This window comes from Jatropha curcas, chromosome 10 (assembly GCF_041381405.1).
Source record: "Jatropha curcas cultivar XTBG-Jc1 chromosome 10, XTBG_Jcur_1.0, whole genome shotgun sequence".
Taxonomy (NCBI): Eukaryota; Viridiplantae; Streptophyta; class Magnoliopsida; order Malpighiales; family Euphorbiaceae; genus Jatropha; species Jatropha curcas.
In genome coordinates, this window is record NC_143160.1 from 3,146,690 (window position 1) to 3,166,470 (window position 19,781).

The following is a 19,781-nucleotide window of genomic DNA, read 5'->3' on the forward strand; positions in this document are numbered from 1 at the left end:
GTGCTAAATTTATGAATTTTTTTTTTATTTAAAATGTATAATCTTAAATAGTTCATTCTATTTTAAAAGATTTATGACCATTTTCTTTCTCTGCTATTTGGTACATCATCTGTAAAATTTTCCTTTTTTCATTAGTCATTACCCTCTAAATACGTACAAGTGAAGCAAAGGCGTTTTGTCATGTAATCTCCACTGCCACTAGGAATCCAACCTCCCAAAAACACAATCCACTTTCCAGTAGGAATCCAACCTCTTAAGCAAAACTCAAACTACCATCATTTTGTTTTAGAAGATAGAAGCCACTTTATGTTCATGGGTTTGTTGGATACTTGTCTAAACTCTAAAAACCCTATTCTAACACCTTAATGATCGTAAGTTTCAATTTTTCTCCTTGCCTTGCTCCTTTTTATCTTACTTTTTCTTTCTCAAGCTTTCAAACCTTATAATTACTGAGTGCTGCTGTTCTCAGAGTGACAACCCACGCACCCGTGGGAGTCCTATGAATCATCACTTTGTTATCTGTGGCCCTTTCAATCACTATATTTCTTTCTTTCTTTCTTTTCAACCCCAATTTCTCATCTCACCTACCCCTTGTTAGGGCATACAGAAATTCTTCCTACAGACCTTTTTGGTTCTCAGTTTAAATTGTTCAATCTGATAATAACCAACATTATAATAGACAAACTTACTTTTACATATGACAATGGGGCCATTGACTAAAACTCCATTATAATTGTTATTATGGATGTTTAAACGTTTACTATCTTTTTCTAATAAAATATTATATTTTGCACAACTTTCAATTTTTCTTATGCAATAAAAAAAATGCTGCTATCATATAGAGATTGGCAGGGTAAACTTCGTAATGGAATATTTTGATAGCAGTCAAGTGGTTGTCTCTAGACTCTAGTAGATTAATGTTTCTAAGAGATAGACACATAATTATGCAGAGCAATATAATTATATTATTAATTTTTTTTTTAAGCTGAACTTCAAAAATACCGTTACTATCTAGGAGCTACCCTAATGTTTAATTCCTACCACATCGACGAATTAAAATGTTCCAACAAGAAATTAGTTCAGATAAAATATTTTTTGGCACAATAAGGAAAAGAAAAGGTTGAGCTAAAAAAGGTGTCGACTGATAGTGCCATTGTAGAGAATGTTACGCATGTTGCCACTTTAGAGCTCACATTACCCGAATAGTTCCATGACAAACCAGCAAGGGAAAAAAGAGACCCAAGATTCAATAATCTGCGGCAGCAGATTCAACAACTAAAAATGCATCTCAGAATTCAGTCTATTATTCAATTTTGATGTATTGTAATTAATTTGAGAAATACAATATTACCTCAGCTTGTATGAACAAACTTAAAGGAACTTCACATGCTCAAGTTCATCAAAACTCCACGCCACCGAGTTCTAGCAGCATGGAAAATGAAAAACAAAATGGAAGTACAACAAGATTAATGGGTTTACCGAAAATACAGAGTTTGAGTTAATGTGGAGAAAGATGGAGGGAATAAGGTGGTTTGGGGGGGAGAGGGAAGGAGGGTGGCGCATTAAGGACTAAGGAATAATGGGCGTGATTAGCAATAAATCTAGCTTGTAAGGGCATCCGGTGGCAACATTATAAGTTGTTAGATTGTTCATTATCTTCCTAACAATCCTGCAGTGAAATTGAATTTCTACATGATATATCTATCATCATGTAATCCCCTTGAATGAATAAAAGGGGTCTTGACTTTGACTCCCTAATCTTCATGTTTTACAGTTTTAGGGCTGCATCAAACGACCTCTTCTGTTAATATGAATGACAAGGGGCATTCCTAAAATAAATCGACCAAATGACAGAAGATACACAGAAAACAATTATAGTATCAAAAGAGAGGCAATTGTACCTCAAAAATCTCTTGGGGCAGTTAGCCATTCTTCAGTCCACATGATCACGAGAAAATATAATTTTGTTGATAAAGGCCTTTTCCCGCCGATAACTATTTATGAAAATTGATTAGTTGAATTACTGTTAAACTTCCATATCCCAGAAACAAAAAGAAAAAAAAAAATCAAAAGAAAACAAGTTGCAAGAAATGGACACAAGAGGATACTTACATGAAAATGGAGGATATGCAGAAGCAAGTTAAACCGATAGAAAAGTGAACTAAAAATGTAGGCCAGAAGTTTTCACGGTCCAGAAATATTTTCTCAGAAATGAGAGTAGTTACACCTGAAAACAACAGAATTATCCAACCTGAAGGCAAGCAGCTGCGAAAAGAAAATGAAGAACCCTGCAGAGATAGATGAAAGGAAAAAAAAAGTCCAGTTTAAAGGTCAATAGAATAATGGAAACGTGAAAGAGTTACAGCATCAAAGTCATACCTTGAAATAATGCTTGATGAATACTGCAGAATATATAATCCTCAAAATCATATCTTCAGAAAAGTCAAGAAACCAGAGACCAATTTGTAGGAAACTAGCACGACCAAATTGTTAAAGCAATATCAAGTCTCAACATCTAAATAGCAGAGCAAGATTGTTGGGATCTTTTGCCGATGGTAACCATAAGTGTGGCAACCTTTTTCTCCTCTTCTCCCTGGGAAGAAAACAATGGGTAGATGACCCAATTTGTAAAAACAGAAACGTTGATAAATTATACACATCCCTTTGGATGTTCCTTGTGTTTGATGACAATGGTATTTTCAACATGTCAAATTTCCATAGATTATTATACATTGAATTACTGCATCTTTTTCTATCCAGTTTGTATGTATCATGCATGTATTGTGGTGAAACTCTTGTAAAAATATGGCTCATGAAAAAACAGAATACAAAAAGGATACTCAATGAATTTGCCATAATCAAGCCAATTGCACCAGCTGACCGTATGAGTAGAACATTCAGTACTATATATAGCATTGAGAAAACAAGCAATGAATCATTTGAACGTTTGAGTTGGTTCTCTGTTGCAACAGCATGTAAAAATGCTTCAGAAGTTCCTGATACAACATGCAAAGGATGATCAAAATCTCTGTGATATTATCTAAAAGTATAGCAGCTACCATATTCATTGAATAAAATAGTAAAGTTGTACGTTGCGTTTACAAGTTTACATTATCTACTAGACAAAAACTATAACACAACCACCATTCTCACGACTCAAAAGTTAAAACTAAATAAACAATTTTCACTAAATTATCCACCATATGCTAGTAGTGATGTATTTAATACAACAAAAGGTGGGAATAGGCATTCTTAATGCACTTGCACAAAATATTCTGCAAGGTAAAAAACGGAATCTGGCATCCAACAGATAAAGTAGTTAGTTTTAGACATCTCCAACTTCAATACATATATGACTATATTAAGAAAGCTAGCTTATTGTGGATCACCTTCCATAATATAGAGCAGCATTGTCATCCAATACATGATGAGCAAGCAAAACGATTCAAAATGAGAGAATAACAGAAGAATATCATGAAGTGCATTGTTATACATAATGCTTGTGTTAGATTACAAATATATCTAGAAGTAACGTTGACAAGCAGCTACTAACCATTCATAGCCAAAACAATTATATAAAGGCAATAATATTGAAGAGCTGTTGATGCTTCTCCATCACTCCATTTATGGCCATACAATAATCTGATGAGAGAGTAAGAGTAACTTGGGCCAAATGCCATGAACACCAGACCTAAAAGCATAAGAGAAGAGGATTCTTTAAACGACTCCATGACCTACTGTTAGGGAGAAAGATCAAGTAAAGCCAGAATGTACAGAGAAAATGCCCCAACTTTGAACATCCCTTGGACATATATATCAATATAAATTAAATAACATAAATATTTCAATCATGGAATATGATAATAGTCAGATGAAAGTTTGAAAATTAAATCGATTAAGTGGACAAGAAGAATAATTGATCAAATGGCAAGACTAAAGAAACAAAATACCAATTAGTAAAACAAGCTTCATGGCCTCCATAAGGTAGCCCCCCAACTTCTTGCCTTCCTGTGGATTTTTCCCTGTCAACAGAAGGATAATTATTAGTCATTGTGATAGACAGCAGCATGTTTCAAAACTTTCAAGTGTTTAATGAAAAAAAGAAAAATATGGGGAACCAATATGGAGAAATTTGAGAATTCAGAATGGTGAATTACTCCAGAGGACTTGTAGATAAACAAAATAAGCTTATAGCATTAGCTGTGAGTATACTTGCATAAAAGCAAGTTACTAAAACAAACAAGTTGTATCCTACCAAAAGATAATTATCCTACCAAGAAAAAGAAAATGCAGAATGCACACAAACTTGCATAATCCAGATTGCATATGAGGCTTTATTAAAAACAAAACGCCATTACGGAATAATAAAGGAGAGAGGTGAACCTGATGCAGACCTAGCAAATGTAGCATATGAACTTTCCTCAAATGGAAGAAACACCATTCGAACCACTAAGCTTCCTGTATTAGATGATATAACAATCACAACTGAGATCATGTAAATTAATGTTTCTCAATTGAAGTGGTAAAAACAATGGTTTCTTGTATTCAAGAAAAACCTTGATTACAATCAGAAAATTGTTATTCTAACTCAGAAAGGCAGGGAATATCTAGACAAGCCACATACCTAATTTGTCAACAAGTCCATATACAGCTTGGTTATATGGAGTATCCAGCCACACAAGGACCATCTTCTCCCCTTCCTGAAGGATGAGCTTTCGAAAGGATTGAAGAGTGAACAGCATACACATGTTTGAGAGTTCCTTATCGAAATCAATTGCGATTCCTAGTCTGTGAGTGAACATGGATTAAAAAAATCACTTGGATAAAAACAGGAAAAGCTAGCAGTTATGAGCAACTTTAGGATTAATTGATAGTACAGTAATATAGACCATCAATGAATAACTTGAAAGAACAGAAGCTGCATATGAAATAGGTCGAGCCCTTCCCTGAGAATCTTCCAGCTGGCTGTTGAAGGGGGCATTTTCCACAAAGGCAACCAAGATTTATACCATCTAAAGACCCTATAGCTTCTTTACATCTCATGGATTTAAATCATTAGTCATTAATGTTCATAAAAAAAATTTTTGGGTCCCCAAATTATAGCAAAACTAACACAAAGGTCCTTTAATTTTCAAAATTAACTGAGGGGTCCCAACACATAGGTCCCTCCAATCAAAAAGTCTGTCATTTTATGGACCCGAATTTTTTTTTTTTTTTTTAAACAAGATTATCTATGTCTATTCCATGGGAATTGACGGACAAATGACGGACTTTTCGGACGGAGTGACCTATGTGTTAGTTTCATTATAATTTAGGGACTCCGCAGTTAGTTCTTGAAAACATAAGGACCTGTATGTTAGTTTCGCCATAATTCGGGGAACTAAACTTTTTTTCCCTATTATCAATTAATAACTTGCTTACTCTTTTTTTCCTTTTCATTTGGAGAGAGGGGGCATGAAGTGACAATGAAAACATACTGAAGAAAAATTGGGTATGATAAAAGAAGAATCTATACCTGAAAGGGAAAAGTTCAGAACTTCTAAATACACGGAAAAGAAGAAAATAGCTCCAATATCCAATGAATAAGCAAGCTCCATATGCAGTCTGTGACAATGCAAAAACAATCCCTTTCTCCTGCGAAAATAGGCAATTTTTCATGACAGCAGCAGTCACCAAGCAAAAACCATCTAGCAAGTTCACATAAATTATAAGAAAATATGCAGGTCATGCCACATTTAAAATTAAGATCTTATTTGAATAGACACTGAGACAGAACAGAAGGAATACCCCTAACCTTATCTCAGTGATAAGTCCTGCAGACTGCAGAGTACCTTATTAAGAATTAGTTACTAAAAAAAAAAAAATTAACTGTAACTCATATGCCAAAAGAATTAAAAAAAAAAAAAAAAACTGCAGACTATATTCTCAACGTAAGTTAAAAGCAACCTCTAGCACTGACCCTACTACTGCAGATAACAAAAAGACTGCAAAAAAATCTTTGAGACAGGAGATAGATAACTGCAATGCCATAATAGCAATAGAAGATCCAACAAGATAGGATCAGAGATTCTCCTTCAAGATTTCAGCTTGGTATCCCCAACTATAGGCACATTTATAAGCAACTTGACAGGGGTGTAACTGATAGTACATGTGAAATTCATGAACTCTGAAACGAGGATTTTAGTTTCAAAATAACATCAGATGAAATCTTTGAATTAGTTGAAGAACAGACAATAACATTTTAATCTAAGCTTTTTAACATAAAATCAAGGTACTTCACTAGAACAAGCCATTATTAAATTGACAACATGTAATCACAAAGATTAACCAATTAAATGTTTTACCATGCTGGGTTGTCTGACAATAAGGAAATACATAGTCAGACAACGCAAAAATGTAGCAACTGTTTCAACTACCAACCGCAGTTTGAGCAGAAGTAAATTCTGAGAAAGGATATACAACGGTTCAGCTAATAGCTCCAGTATACAAGCACCACCTGCAACATGAAGCGAAGTGATTATCATGCTTTATGTTGTTTGCAAAAGGAATTTTAATCAGTTGCTATAAATGACAAAATTATTATTAAAAGGAAGATAATTAGATAGCTAAAGCTTTGACGAAGAACAACGAAAGCAAAAGAGTTGTTGCATATATCTTCCGGTTACAATGACAATGCTTCCAATTACAGGGATTACCATTTGGTCACTTGAATTATTTAGTTGTTGACACTCTTCCTTAAATTATTGAATTAACAAGTCACCTCAATATTGTTATCTTTCCTAAAATAAAATGTAACTTGTGTAACTTTGAGCTATTCCCTAAAATTCTCAAACATCCATGAGCCAGTTATGCTCCTGAAACACAGAAAGAGAAGTAACAAACTCAAAGTCATGTCTAGAGAACATGCACATGAGAGTTTGCATCTGTTTCAGCTTGCTGCTTCCAAACTTTGACAGTAAACAAACATCATTTGACCTACTGCAAAATGGTAATTCAAAGGTTATAAGCTATCATAAATGTATTACCATTAATCAAGATAGCTTGTGCATATGGGTCAGAATAGCTTAGTCCTTGCCACCAAAAGACGAAAATGCATGCAGCAACTGTGATGACTATCCCAAGAGGGAAAGATATCCAAGCTACTTTCAGTAGCTTTTCTGCATGTTGTTCTGTAGAAGTAGCATCGCTGCAGCATAAGAAAAAGAACGAGGCATATCAAAATATATGGGACTTCACCTCCAAATAAAAGATCTTATCCTGATATAAATATCTTATATTCTAACAAATGAAATAGTTCAAAAGTTATCTAGAACCACGATGACATCAAATTACAGGCATTATAGAATTTACCAACTCGAGCATTTCTCTCACTAACATTTGTTTTACAATAACCTTGACTATTTCAGTTTAACATTTGCGCTATAAAATGTTAAAGAGAAATTAAGGTAGTACTCGACTATAAATTGTGTCCTGCCGCCAGACGTAAGAGCAAAGGCAAAAATGAAAGAACTCTATAAAATACAAATTAATGCATATTTAAAATCCAAATTGTAAAGCAAGTTCACTGCAGAAGTGTACAGCAACAGCAATGAGCAAAAGAACAATTCGAACGGCCAGGCACACAAGTATAATCTAAAGACGGAATATATATTTATAGGACCATAAGTTGATCAAGAATAATACCTTTTAATTTCAGCTCGCATGCAAGCTCGCCGGAACCCCTCCCGACTAAGAAACAAGACACAGGTGACAAACAGATGAAATTGAACTGCGTACAGCTGAATTTGAAGGAGGAAAAAAAAATATTGAAAAGAGTACTTCAGTTCAGATAATAAGAACAAACTAAAGAATTTTCCTAAAAAAAAAAAAAAAAGCAAGCAGGTAACAGTTCATAGAAATGATACCGCATAATCCTCTTCTGTGAGGTGCCTCACGATCCATGAATTGAAAATAAATGGAATTCCTCTTGACAAGAACTGTGTAGCTATTTCTCCCCCAATATCAGAAAAATCGTAAGTCCCAATCTATATATATAGCCTTGATCGTGAAAATAATAATAATGAATAGGAGATGAAACTAACCGAATAGGTACTTGAAAATGCGAGATAGATTGGCATCGGTGGCCATCTGAGACTGCACTAGTGATGCCTTTCACACATGAAAAAGAATTCGATAGTATCAATCAGTTGCCCATTCTTTTAGAAACAGAAGCCTTCTGAATTTATAGCCAATACAAGTAACACCGAGCTATGAATAGTCTTCGATTAGGATTGCAAGGAAATAATTTGGATTAGCAGCACCGGTTTTTGAGTTCGTTGAAATAACAGAGACCGAAACAGGTTACTTCTACGTTTCTGTGTGCCGTTTAGAGCTTAAAGGAGAAACGTTTTTTTTTTTTTTCTTTCTGAATTATAAAGGAGAAATGTTTAATTTGGCTCAGAATTTTCACTCAGTGTCTAATTAAATGTAAAATTAATTGAATCAATTTTTGTGAAAAAAAAATTTAAAATTCTAAAATTTTCTTTAACAAGAAAATCTCAAGAATATAATGCAGCGTCGTTTTCGTTAGCAAAAAGAAAATTTTTTACTAAGTTTAGAAGGCTTAGTCCAGTATTTAGCTATAAAGCCGTTCTCGTCATCTTCTCAACCAATGAGAATCAAAAGCTCATCTTCTTCTTCCCACCATAATAACAACTAAACATCCCAAAAAATCCAAAAAAGAGACCAACTGTTCGTGGCGTTAAGCTCACAGGGATTTGAGATGCAAGGGTTGAAGGCTCAGAATTGGTTGTTTTTGGTGTCTTGTGGCGTTTGAGATTTAATATTTATTCGGACCAATGGGGCAATGATTCCTCCTGTCATGTATGTTCAACTCCAAACTTAAATCCAAGAATCGATAGAACTAACTTTCTACGATTGAAATGCTACGTTCTAGGACATATTTTGCATATAAAATTTCCCTGTAAAACTTTCATAGCCCAAGAAATTAAATTAAACCTAAAAAAAATTTTGGATCAATTAAGCCCAAACACTTTGATCGAGGATCAATTTAGTTAATTTTTCATAAAAAAATAATAAATGTGTTGAGCACTATTCACAAACATGCTAAAAAATATTTTAATAATATGATCAATCAAACATCCAACATACTTCTAAGTAATTCGTAACATAAAGATCCCAACAAAAAACAACTCAATAGCCTCAATGCATTCAGCTAAATTAAACATGTTCCACAAAAGTCGCCTGAGACACTGGTATCAAAATAGGCAAATCCTACAATCAAAAGTAAAAACAAGATGATAGAAACAACAAATAACGTCACTCGGATCAACGGTAACGTCGAAGAGAAAGTGTGTTGTTCCTCTTCCAGTTTGCCCTTCTTGACGGTCGTGCCTTGTGGTGCAAGTGTCCCCTGCCACGGAGACCTCTGTACTTCTTCCCTGCAGAAGTAAGTCCACGGAGCTCCCTGTGCTTGTGGACTGGCTTGCAGATCCAGTTGATCCTTGGATCATTGCGGATGGCGTTGTGGGCAGCGTCAACCAGAATGACCTCAAAGTACTTGTATGTTGAATCCTGCATAACAGAACAGGAGCACATTGATATTGAATATCTAGGATCAGGATCACCATAATAAATCACAGCTCTCAAGCATGCTAGTTGCCAGATGCCATATAAGCAAATTTTCAGGAAACATAAGCATAATTATCCCAAATTCCCCATATCACCAGTGCACGTATCAAATACTAGCCTAGTTCTGACCAAGATTCCAGAAACGTAACCAAACCAACAGTTCCCTTCCTCCATATTGGAGAACCAGAACCTGAACCTTAATTGTAAGGTTTGGTTCCAGAAAGAAACTACCAGAACCAGAACCTGGAAGGTTTTTTGACCAGTTACTGCCAGAATTTTTTTTTAAAATAAAAAAATATTAACTTCTTAAAAATGACCTAAAAAAAATTCAATGAATACTTAAATAATTACAAAAAATTTCAATTAGGCATGCAAACAAACTAATAACAAGAATTAATTAATTACAGAAAATATAAACTAAACTTCAAATTTGATTCTGGGTTTTCAAAAAACTCTGCCAGGGCTATACTTGCTGATAAAACATCAAATGACACATTCATTGCAAGGTCATATGCTCACAAATTCATAAACAAGTTTAGCTAAAAAGTTAAGACCAGCTTTCGCACCTCATTGATCCAGTAAGAGTTGAGAACCTTGAGACCACCGAGTTTCCTGCCTGCACGCTCCTCTGCAACTGAGCGCTTGCTGCGTTGGAACTTCAGTTGGGTAACACCCTGGTTTGTGGGTTTCCCATACACAATACCTTTGGGAACGGGCCTCTTCCTTCCACCTCGCCTTACACGGACACGATATATCACATAACCCTGTCAAATGCATCAAACCCAGAAACCAGTGTAGCACTAGTTAACAACAACATATCTATTAGCATAGTAAATAACACCTATTACTAATTTACTTTTTCCAAATTGCTTGCAAAATAAAGTTCCAAATTACCAGTTCTAAATGATAAACACAATTAAGAATATCAGCAGAAGCATTTAAGTGTGTAAGTTATCGCTCAAAAAAAATCGCAGGGAACCCGTGTCCTAAAATCTAAAAACATAAATCAACATAAAATGAAAAGGGATATTAGTGCAAAACAAAAATGGCCGTCTGTTCATACCTGCTTGGCCTTGTAACCCAAGCGGCGAGCCTTGTCAGGGCGGGTAGGGTGGGTGACGCGCACAATCGAAGGATGCTGGCGATACTCCCAACACCTTACCCTCTGCAGGAACCTCATCACATCGGACTGCTTCTTCCTCCATAGCTCCGATACGTACTTGTAAGCCCCTAATTTCACACAGCAACGACAATTAGTCTTACATCTGGATCCAACTATGGAGAGCTTGCAAATTACAATTAGATAAATAAAGAGTCTGATTCTAATATTCGGATTAATTATATGATTTCTAAAAGCAAAACAACACGACTACACATAGAGACGATTGCATTACAGCATGTTATGTCTTAGACATGAAAGAAATGGAGAGGCATAGTAAGAGACAAGAAAATGCATACCCATTCTTTGTTCTTCGTTGAGGTTCCTTCGCTCTCTCGTTTCGGCCAAGATGGAACCTGGTTGAGGATATAAGTATCGATTAGGGTTTTAGAGATGAATGAAAGGACTAATTTACCCTTACAAATTGCAAAATTTCTGTAGATATATGGACCGTAAATGGGCCTTCCAGCTTTCGTAGGCTATATTGGATTGGTTTCTTTGATTTGGGTTCAAGTCAGTAAAATCAAGCCCTAACTGAAAGCCCATGTATACAATTCTGTTAGGCCTTACGTATAGTTAAGCGCAAATAACTTTCCCGTCGCTTAAAATGCCGACGGAACGGTATCCCTTCCCTCTAGATTGTGTTTCCCAGTTTTGACTCTTGAGATTAGCACGGTTGGAAAAATTTACCAAATCAAACTGTACTGATTCAATTTAGTTTCATATTTTCGTGTTCAGTTTTATTTTATTTCAATAAATAAAATAAAATTTTCTTGTTTGGTTTGATTTTATTTACCAAAAAAAGTTTAAACTTATCCAAAATTAATTAAATTTAAATGGATCAATTCAATTCAATTTCAAATACAATTCGATTTTAATTTATTTATATATAAATAAAATTTGACATTTTCGGTTTGAGCGGAATGGACCAAATGCTCACCTATATCCCTATCATCTACATATCAAAAGAAAGTTTTTCCTCCTAGCCCTACCTAATGGTAAGAAAATGTTTGTCTATGTTTTGTTTTGCATACCAAGAAAAATATTTCCTTCACCTGAATTTCATTTTTCCAGAAAAAATTACAAATTTTAAAAGTTTTCATCTGCAGTTGTCACTAACCACTACTCATCACATGTGCACAGAGTGAAAAACTGTTTGCTTAATTACTTTGTACTGGCAAATCTTCATCAGTTCTTATTCTTACAAACGAACAATGTTTTTATTTAATTATTTTATTTTGTTTTAATTAAAGAAGAGGGTTTTAAAAGTATTTTGATTGCAAAATGATTCAAATTTATCCAATTAATTTTTGTAACTTACTATCAGAACAATGAGAAATTTTTGGATTTGAATGTACAAATTTGGAGTGAAATTCAGTATTCCGTGTTTGGTTGTATTCATTTGAAATAGTTATTAGCAGCAAAAGCAGAAGATAGAGAAAGGTACACGTGTACTTGCGTAGACTTTGTAATTGCAGTCCATTCATTTGTCGCTACCTCCTAATTTTTGGATCTTAAGATGGTATGGTATGGCCTAATCATCGGAATAGAGACAAAAAAAGAATGAAAATAAATAAAACAAAAGGCGAAAAGAGCCATGTTGAGAAGAGGAGAGGTCCAAATCTGGGCTTCCTTAGCTGAAATAGAACGTTCTGTAAATAACAATTGGCAGATGAATTAATATTCCACATACAGTACCATATTTTTGTCTTGCGTTACCCATGTCATTGCCATCCAATTTCTAAACGGGTTCCGTTTTTTTTTTTTTTTAAATAGAAACTCTAATGTGGCTAAATAGAAATAAGGTAAAAATAAAAGCAGCCTTCATATTTCAATTACTCTCACTAAATTTAGATATTTACCTAGTGTAATTTTTCACTGTTATTAGAAAGTTAAATTGAAATTTGTAAAGGTACGTGCTAGGTAAAACGGAGATTTTACCAATTATGATTTCATTATTTACCAAATTTGGCATTCTCCTCTCATAATGTCGTATGAGCAAAGTTTAAGGTAATAAATTAGATATGAAAGGCTTGGCATCCAATAAATAATAAAAGATTTTTGGAATCCCGTAAAAGATAAGTTAACTCCATGATTGATTACCTTATGAAAATTTTAATCAGATATATTAAAAAAAAAGAAAAAGAAGAATGATAAACTAATAATTAACATTACTTTCAAATTTCTCTCCAATTAAATAAAGAAAAAGATTGTCTCATTATGTAATTCATAATATTTAATGTATATATACAAATAATTTAAAGGTAAAATATGTTACACGTAAACTATTAAGTCAAATACTATAGATAATGTAAAATATTAATCAGTATTTTCTACATACGTTTATAGTTGCTCATTTTTACTCACCGGACTCGTGGATGTACACGTGGCTTTAATAAATATTTTCCATATAAAAAAATAGGAGGGTTAATTGATGAATGGTGATGGCTTGGCGAGGGAGGATTGTGGAACAATAGAAAAAATATAGGGTAAATTTCACAAATAAACAAAAGAAAGAAACTTAGGACACAAATTTAACTCAATTTCAGATCATATCCGGAAAAAATCGCCTCGTAAGCATCAAATAATCCACAGGTCTCCCAAACTGCCTTTTTTATATTCGCTTGCCCACACAGAGTCTCAAAGCAAAACTGGATTCTCTATACGCAGACACATAGTAGTTTAGAGCAGATAACGGTACTTATGTTCGGTGGAGGCAAAGGCATGGGCGGTGGCGGCCATGGAGGCAGTATGATAAAGGTAGTTGGTAGGACAGTTACTCGTGCTGGTGTCACGAATCTTCAAGAAACTATATCTTCATCTTCAAATACTACTCCTACTTCACCAACTTCTCTTTCTAGGTCAACCCATAAGCTCAGTTCGTCTAATAATGTTTTAAGCTTGGCTTCCGGTCCTGGGAATCCTTTTTCTGCTTGTAGTACACCAATATCTGCCAATTCTGGAGGACCTAATGCTACTTATTGGCCGGCTTTTGGCCCTCATCCTGGTTCCTGTTATGATGACTATGAGTGGGTGTCTGTGGATGGGAGTGAAGAGGAGATTTCAGTTTCTGATGATCTTATTTTGGGTCCTGTTCCTTCTGTCGACGAAGTTAACAGTGCTGTCTCTGCGCTTAAACAGTGAGATTTCTTCTTCTGCTTCTTCCTTTAAAAAAAAATAAAAAAAAATTAATCATATGGAAAATTAATTAGTCTAAATGTCTAATTGATTTTTATTGTTGAACATATATTTCTTCTTATACTGTTATTGCTGAGTTTGTGCTTGATATTCTTACTGTTTAAGACTACCATTAGGATAGTTTAATATGAGATAATTGCTGTTTTTGTGGCTAAACTAGTGATTATGTTCGTTATTGATGAGAAAATACTTGTCGGTGATGTCGGTATTAGTGTTTGGGACGGTGAGACGTGGTGAAGGAATGGTATGACACGCGTCTCTGGCTTACTCCAACAAGAAAAATAAAGCTTGATTATCTAAAGTTAATCCTTATAATCAATAATGAGGAAATGCTTTTTATAATGAGGGTGATGGCGATAACAATGGCGACCAGTGATGTTGACGTGCATAACCAACAGAGGAAAAGCTTGAATATGCATATAGTTTATGGAGAAAATCAAGGGCAAAGAACAGATGTAATTTTGAACACAGAGGCTGCTGGTAAAATTGACTATAGTTTTTTACGCAGTGGATGTTAGTGTTACGAATTAGCTGATATGAGAATTTCGGCCTATTGAATGTGAGAATGCAGGTTAAAAGGAAAAAGAGTGTGTGAGAGAGAGAGATGCGTGTGAGAATTTGCTTCAAATGCACCTCTTTTTTAAAAAAGAGAAGGATAACGTTTGTGTTTTTAGATGGAGAAAAGGATATTAGTGTGTGATAAGCATAAATATCTTTGAGTTCATAATCTTGGTTCCTTGATTCATATGTTGCAACTGTAAAAGCCTGCTGGTGTGGTTTTTTTTTTTTTTTTTTATTGCAGGGTATTTGATGCTGCCTCCTACTCCCAGATGGTTACAGATAAGTTTTCATGTACTGTGGATAAAGATGTTGATGAAATTTCAAGTCCAACCAGCATGCAACGCCATATTTCGCCAGTTGGATCAGATTCAGATTGGATGGAGCCCTCTCCAAACCTGTGCCACTCACGAATATTGCATCCTTATGGACCTGACCGAGTTTATGATGCTTTCCATTTGTTGCAGAATGAGCCATCTATTCAGGTGAACTTGACAACTGTTATTCAATAATATACTAAAAATGTTATCATATGGGAACCCTTATCTCAAAAACAAGACTCCTTTTATGCATTTTGTTAAGGTCCAATGCATGAAAAATTCTGTTATTGTTCTTTTTTTTTTTCTTTTGAACCTTATTAAAACATTTATGTGCAGAGGATGGTCATCTCATTATCTTCAGACAGAGCTGTTTGGAATGCTGTTTTGAACAATGAGGCAGTTCGGGAACTGCGGGAGACCTTCAATGCAGGTGGGTATAAAGTAAAATATTACTAAACGTTTCTAGGGGAAACTCACATCTAAGATTAGGCAAAAAATTGTTTCTTTCAGCATTCAAGTTGGTCTTTATAAGCTAGATTGTGTTGGTTCAGTCATCTGTTATTGCTTGAAATCTGCTTGTTTGTTTATTTGCTTGGCAAAGAATGTTGTTTATTCTCAAGAGATTGCAGACATAAATTCCTTTATTTTCTGGTTGAAATTTTCACATAATACTGAATTTTGACGCGGACTTCCTATGATATATGCAGAAGAAAACAATACTTCAGCTACCACAGAGAGCTCAGATGAGACTCACAATAGGTCAAACCCAACTATGGATGCTGTAAGGTGGATATTTGAAAACACAAAAGCGAAATTCATGGAAGCAATCGAGAAAATAACAATGCTGATGAACGAGTTGTTCAAGACAACCAATGATGAGAAGACAACAACTGAAAGTGGAACTACAGATCCATTTGAGGAAAAGCTGAGAACATCTTTCCTGCTATCTGTGGTGGTTCTGCTGGTGGTGGTTGTCACTCGAGCTCATATAGCTTGACTATAATTTGCCGACATGACAGGTAGCTTTCCAGTGGTTACTGGACACTGAAAGTCTTTCAGCTGAAGATGTACAAGAGTCATCGCTATATTTATGTAATTAGGTAATTATGAGACGATCGAACCGTCAAAAAAGTCTTCAATTTGTGGACAGGTTACGTACAGTGTTGTGGTACTTCTGAATGTTAAACTCTTGTCAGTTAAAAGTGTCTTTCAGCTTATTATGTGGAGCCTTAAGCTGGAGGAAGTTGTCAAATTTAATTTGCATCGAATCCATGTTCTTGTTTTTATTACTGAAGCTTTGTGACCCAATTTGTAAAATGAAAAAAGCAGTAGTTCTACGATATTTTAAAATACAGACTTCTTTGTCATTCTTCAATCTGAGATCTGTTACCAAGCAAGGGAAAAAAATGTACTTTTTCTAGTAATTTGTGTATGGCTCAATGATGAAATCCAACAAATGCTGGAAGCAATTTCACCTGCTACCTAGTCAAATTGTTTCAATTCTACTTGCCTATTACACATTCTACTACGGTACTTTATGAGCATTCTAAGCTACTGAATGTATTGTCGGGCATTTAGCTCAAGTTGATCACTGAGTTCAAGAGAGAATCAACATCAGGAGTTACAACAGCCCGTTTCCTGAGTTTTCCGATAGTGCAACATTGTTTGCTTGCAATATCTATGGCCATCAGATCTTGAGCAAATGTACAGTCTGAACCGGGTGAAACCTGCAGACAGTTTAATCTTGTCTCAGGAAAAAAAAAAAAAAACAAAAAAAGGAACCAGATAAAATTACCAGTAAAGCATCACATCAGTTCTCTCTTGAATTCAGAGAGCTTTGCAGTTTTTCCTTTTGGGAAAGAGCACAAACATTTTTATGATAGGACTTACATCATAGAGTGTATCACCTAGCTTTATCTTGACTGCTCCACTCCTATAAACCAGCATTTTGCCCATATATCCTTCTGATAACCCTTGAAAACTGCTTTCCTTCTTTAAAGCACTCGTGCCTTGTGATGGAGTTGAGCCTTCGACCTTTTCTTTTCCTTTTGTAATAGCTGATCGCTTCACAAGGGGCAGCTTAGAAGGGAGTTGAAAGAAAAAAAGCCTTTCCTTGTCACTTTCCTCCTGTCACCAATTACAAGTTTTATTTTAATCCCAAAGATGCCAGTAATTATTTAAATCCCAAAGATGCCACAGTTAGACAAATGGTTACACTTCAGAATTATTTTAAGAATTTGTTAATCCAAACACCAACCAGCAGTCCAAGATCTGAAGCAGGTTTAATAGTGTTCTCATTATACTCCAATTTTCTTGCAGCCTCCCCAAACTCTTCCTCGTTGAGAAGCTCTAAAACCAAGCAATTGACTTTTCTTCAGTACCATGAAAATGAAAACAAAACCATGATCTAGAGGGCATCTGGTAGCATACCTGGGTCGCCAGAATAAGGCCTTCTTAAAGGAAGAGTTGTTGGATAGTAAGTATGGTTGTAATCCTGCAATGACATAAGAGAAATTGGGTTTAGGGTAAGTGAGATGGAGAGGTGAACCAGTAAAAACAGAGCAAGAAGTTCATAAACAAAACTTCTTACCCATGGTTCTCTATAATCTTTCTTGATTTTCAGGGGTAACACACCAATGGCCTCTGAATGATACTTAGAAGCACCATCTTCTTCAGCAGTTGAAAGTGATGAAACCACGATTCTCCTATCGTCATTGTCAGAATCTTTTATATCTAACCTACTGCTGCTACCAGCATTCTCACAGCCAGGAACACCATATTTCCTTATAGAGGTTGATGGAGCAGCGCCTGGGCCAAAAGCAACTTGCACTGAAGCTGCAGGATTGAAACTTTGAACATGATTTTAATGCAAAATAGTTTCTTTCTAGTACAACACAGTCACTCCATCACAACTCATAGTCATCTTTGATTTCAGTGATATGAGGAAGGGGTGAGCTGACACAGACCGCAGTAGTACAGTACTACAGAAATTGAATCTTGGGAAAAAATTTTCAAAACTTCAAAGAGAACAACTCTAAGGCCTCAAAAATGAAGTATAAAAAATGAAGCTTGCAATAAGACCAAGCATTGGCACTGAAAGTCATCTAATGAATAACCCTATGGCAATTATTTTATTAATTTACCACAATATATTTTAATTAAAATCAGACGGCGTAAAATTAAAAACAAATATATACAGCCAATGCAAATCTCGTAACCTTATATCAAGGAACAAACATCCAGCAAAAATGAAATTTTTGCACAAAGTTACACTGAATGAAAACAAACGACAAAACAGAAAACAGCATAAACGTAAAAGTTAAGGAGAAGTTACATTTTTTCTCCACTTTAGGTACTTTTCTTCTGAGATTCTCCTGCAAATGCCAAGGAATCAAATTACTGAATTAGAACTGTTCTACCATCAGGTTAGTGCAAAATGGCATGTTAATGTTGAGTTCTGATAAATTGCTAATAGCAAAGATTATTCCCAGCTAACGCACAAAGTTTCTTGAGTTTTTCCCTCCTGGTTATAATTAAGGAAGGTGTGTTTTCCTTTGCGGAGGAAATTCCAAGTATATTAGGCCACAACACATGGACACGCCAAAACGACAAGACTATAAAAGTAAAACGCTCTAACCCCCATGGATTGTCCACACATTATTTAACTTGAAATAAAAGTTTGAACTCGTGGCCTGTCTTTTACACAATTTCTTTCTAGATGTCTAAACCGCTGAACCGATAAACAGTCGTCCATTTTGGAAGAAAAAACTGAAATTAACAATAAATAAATAAATAAATAAAAACAAAGAGTCCTACTTTTTATTTTCCTCCCTAACAAAATTTTATAAACTATAAATTATAATTATCCCCACAAAGCTCTAATTTTGCAGGGGTTGAAGAATTAATAATTGAAACAGAGATAATTGATCGAGGACAGAAAATTACGGAAGTATTACATTGAATTTACGCATGAGCTTCTGAGCCTGGGCTGCTTCATCTTCATCGTTATTAGAATCATTGACCTCACTGCATTTGACAACACCGAAAATGAAACGAAATTCAAAATAATTTCATTTCAGATAAATGGAAGTGAAAACTATTCAAAGAAAAAACAAAAAAGGGAAATGAAAGCACTGTTGCAGTAAAACGTAGAAAAATTGAGAGCACAATACGATTTGGTAACGGTGGGTATAGGCTTTCGTTGAGGCGGAGCTTTGGGGGTGAACTTAGCCTGCACGAGATGATATTTTTAAGAATTCAAGATCTGGTAGACTCAAACATAAGGGTTGAAAGAAATTCAACAGAATTGAGAAATTTTGATAATTGAATATGCAAATAAACGGATCTACCTTTCTGGGAGTGGGCGATGGCTGCTCTTGATCCATTCCGGCGAAAGAAGACGGCGAGAAAAGAAAATTATTGGAAAAAAGCTGAATCAACATTCGAACCGCGGACGTTTGGATGCAGAAAGATAGCTAATCGCCAATCGAGCTAAATCGTCATTGGGCAGGTTTCACCAATGTAACTATATAAAAGAGAACAGAGGCCTCTTTTAACCCCAAGTGCTTGAAGTAAATGTTTCAACATTGTAGAAATGGTTTTTTTACCAGTTTTCTTAGAAGAGGTATTCTAAAGTCTAAACGCACGAAAGAATAGTTTCTATAGCTACTGCAATCCACCATACGTATACTTAAAACTTCTTCGAGTATTTTATTTCTTTATTTTCATTTTTAGAGCTATTGGCAGAATAATAGTGCTTGTGCAAAGAAAACAGTAAAAAGGAAATAAAATTCATTTGAGAAGATAGAACCATGTTTTGATTCAGTGAGTTTGTACATAAACGACAATATAATACCTAAATTTTTATATTGGCTTTGTCAACCTAAAAGATAATAGTATTATTTACAGAGTCAGAT

At 35.0% G+C, this 19,781-nt stretch overlaps 4 protein-coding genes across 5 annotated transcripts; 1 reads left to right on the plus strand and 3 right to left on the minus strand.

The window, feature by feature from the left end:
• Positions 1-1,282: 1,282 nt before the first annotated feature.
• Positions 1,283-8,425, minus strand: LOC105648626 (lipid transporter). 2 transcript variants are annotated; one of them, XM_020685164.3, is made up of 15 exons: positions 8,082-8,425; positions 7,905-7,984; positions 7,684-7,778; positions 7,026-7,186; positions 6,345-6,496; positions 5,516-5,634; positions 4,625-4,788; positions 4,384-4,458; positions 3,951-4,022; positions 3,554-3,691; positions 2,841-2,996; positions 2,380-2,432; positions 2,113-2,288; positions 1,902-1,994; positions 1,283-1,422 (listed from the first exon to the last, which is right to left on the minus strand). In XM_020685164.3, exons 1-14 carry the CDS (start codon positions 8,125-8,127, stop codon positions 1,934-1,936), a joined length of 1,548 nt encoding a protein of 515 aa, XP_020540823.1. In that variant the 5' UTR covers positions 8,128-8,425; the 3' UTR covers positions 1,283-1,422; positions 1,902-1,933. The 2 variants fall into 2 exon arrangements, with proteins under 2 accessions (XP_020540823.1, XP_012090462.1); XM_012235072.4 differs by having other exon boundaries at positions 1,283-1,782; positions 8,082-8,424.
• A 678-nt stretch (positions 8,426-9,103) lies between these two features.
• LOC105648627 (large ribosomal subunit protein eL15) lies at positions 9,104-11,200 on the minus strand. Its single transcript, XM_012235074.4, has 4 exons — positions 11,089-11,200; positions 10,694-10,860; positions 10,197-10,394; positions 9,104-9,573 (listed from the first exon to the last, which is right to left on the minus strand). Exons 1-4 carry the CDS (start codon positions 11,090-11,092, stop codon positions 9,328-9,330), a joined length of 615 nt encoding a protein of 204 aa, XP_012090464.1. The 5' UTR covers positions 11,093-11,200; the 3' UTR covers positions 9,104-9,327.
• Positions 11,201-13,350: 2,150 nt separating this feature from the next.
• On the plus strand, positions 13,351-16,240 carry LOC105648628 (uncharacterized). The gene is made up of 4 exons (XM_012235075.4): positions 13,351-13,929; positions 14,790-15,030; positions 15,202-15,295; positions 15,573-16,240. The coding sequence occupies exons 1-4, from the start codon at positions 13,493-13,495 to the stop codon at positions 15,860-15,862; spliced, it is 1,062 nt and encodes a 353-aa protein (XP_012090465.1). The 5' UTR covers positions 13,351-13,492; the 3' UTR covers positions 15,863-16,240.
• Positions 16,241-16,249: 9 nt separating this feature from the next.
• Positions 16,250-19,498, minus strand: LOC105648630 (uncharacterized). Its single transcript, XM_012235076.4, has 9 exons — positions 19,215-19,498; positions 19,038-19,096; positions 18,822-18,891; positions 18,200-18,239; positions 17,456-17,700; positions 17,296-17,359; positions 17,123-17,214; positions 16,756-16,992; positions 16,250-16,592 (listed from the first exon to the last, which is right to left on the minus strand). Exons 1-9 carry the CDS (start codon positions 19,305-19,307, stop codon positions 16,440-16,442), a joined length of 1,053 nt encoding a protein of 350 aa, XP_012090466.1. The 5' UTR covers positions 19,308-19,498; the 3' UTR covers positions 16,250-16,439.
• Positions 19,499-19,781: the final 283 nt, after the last annotated feature.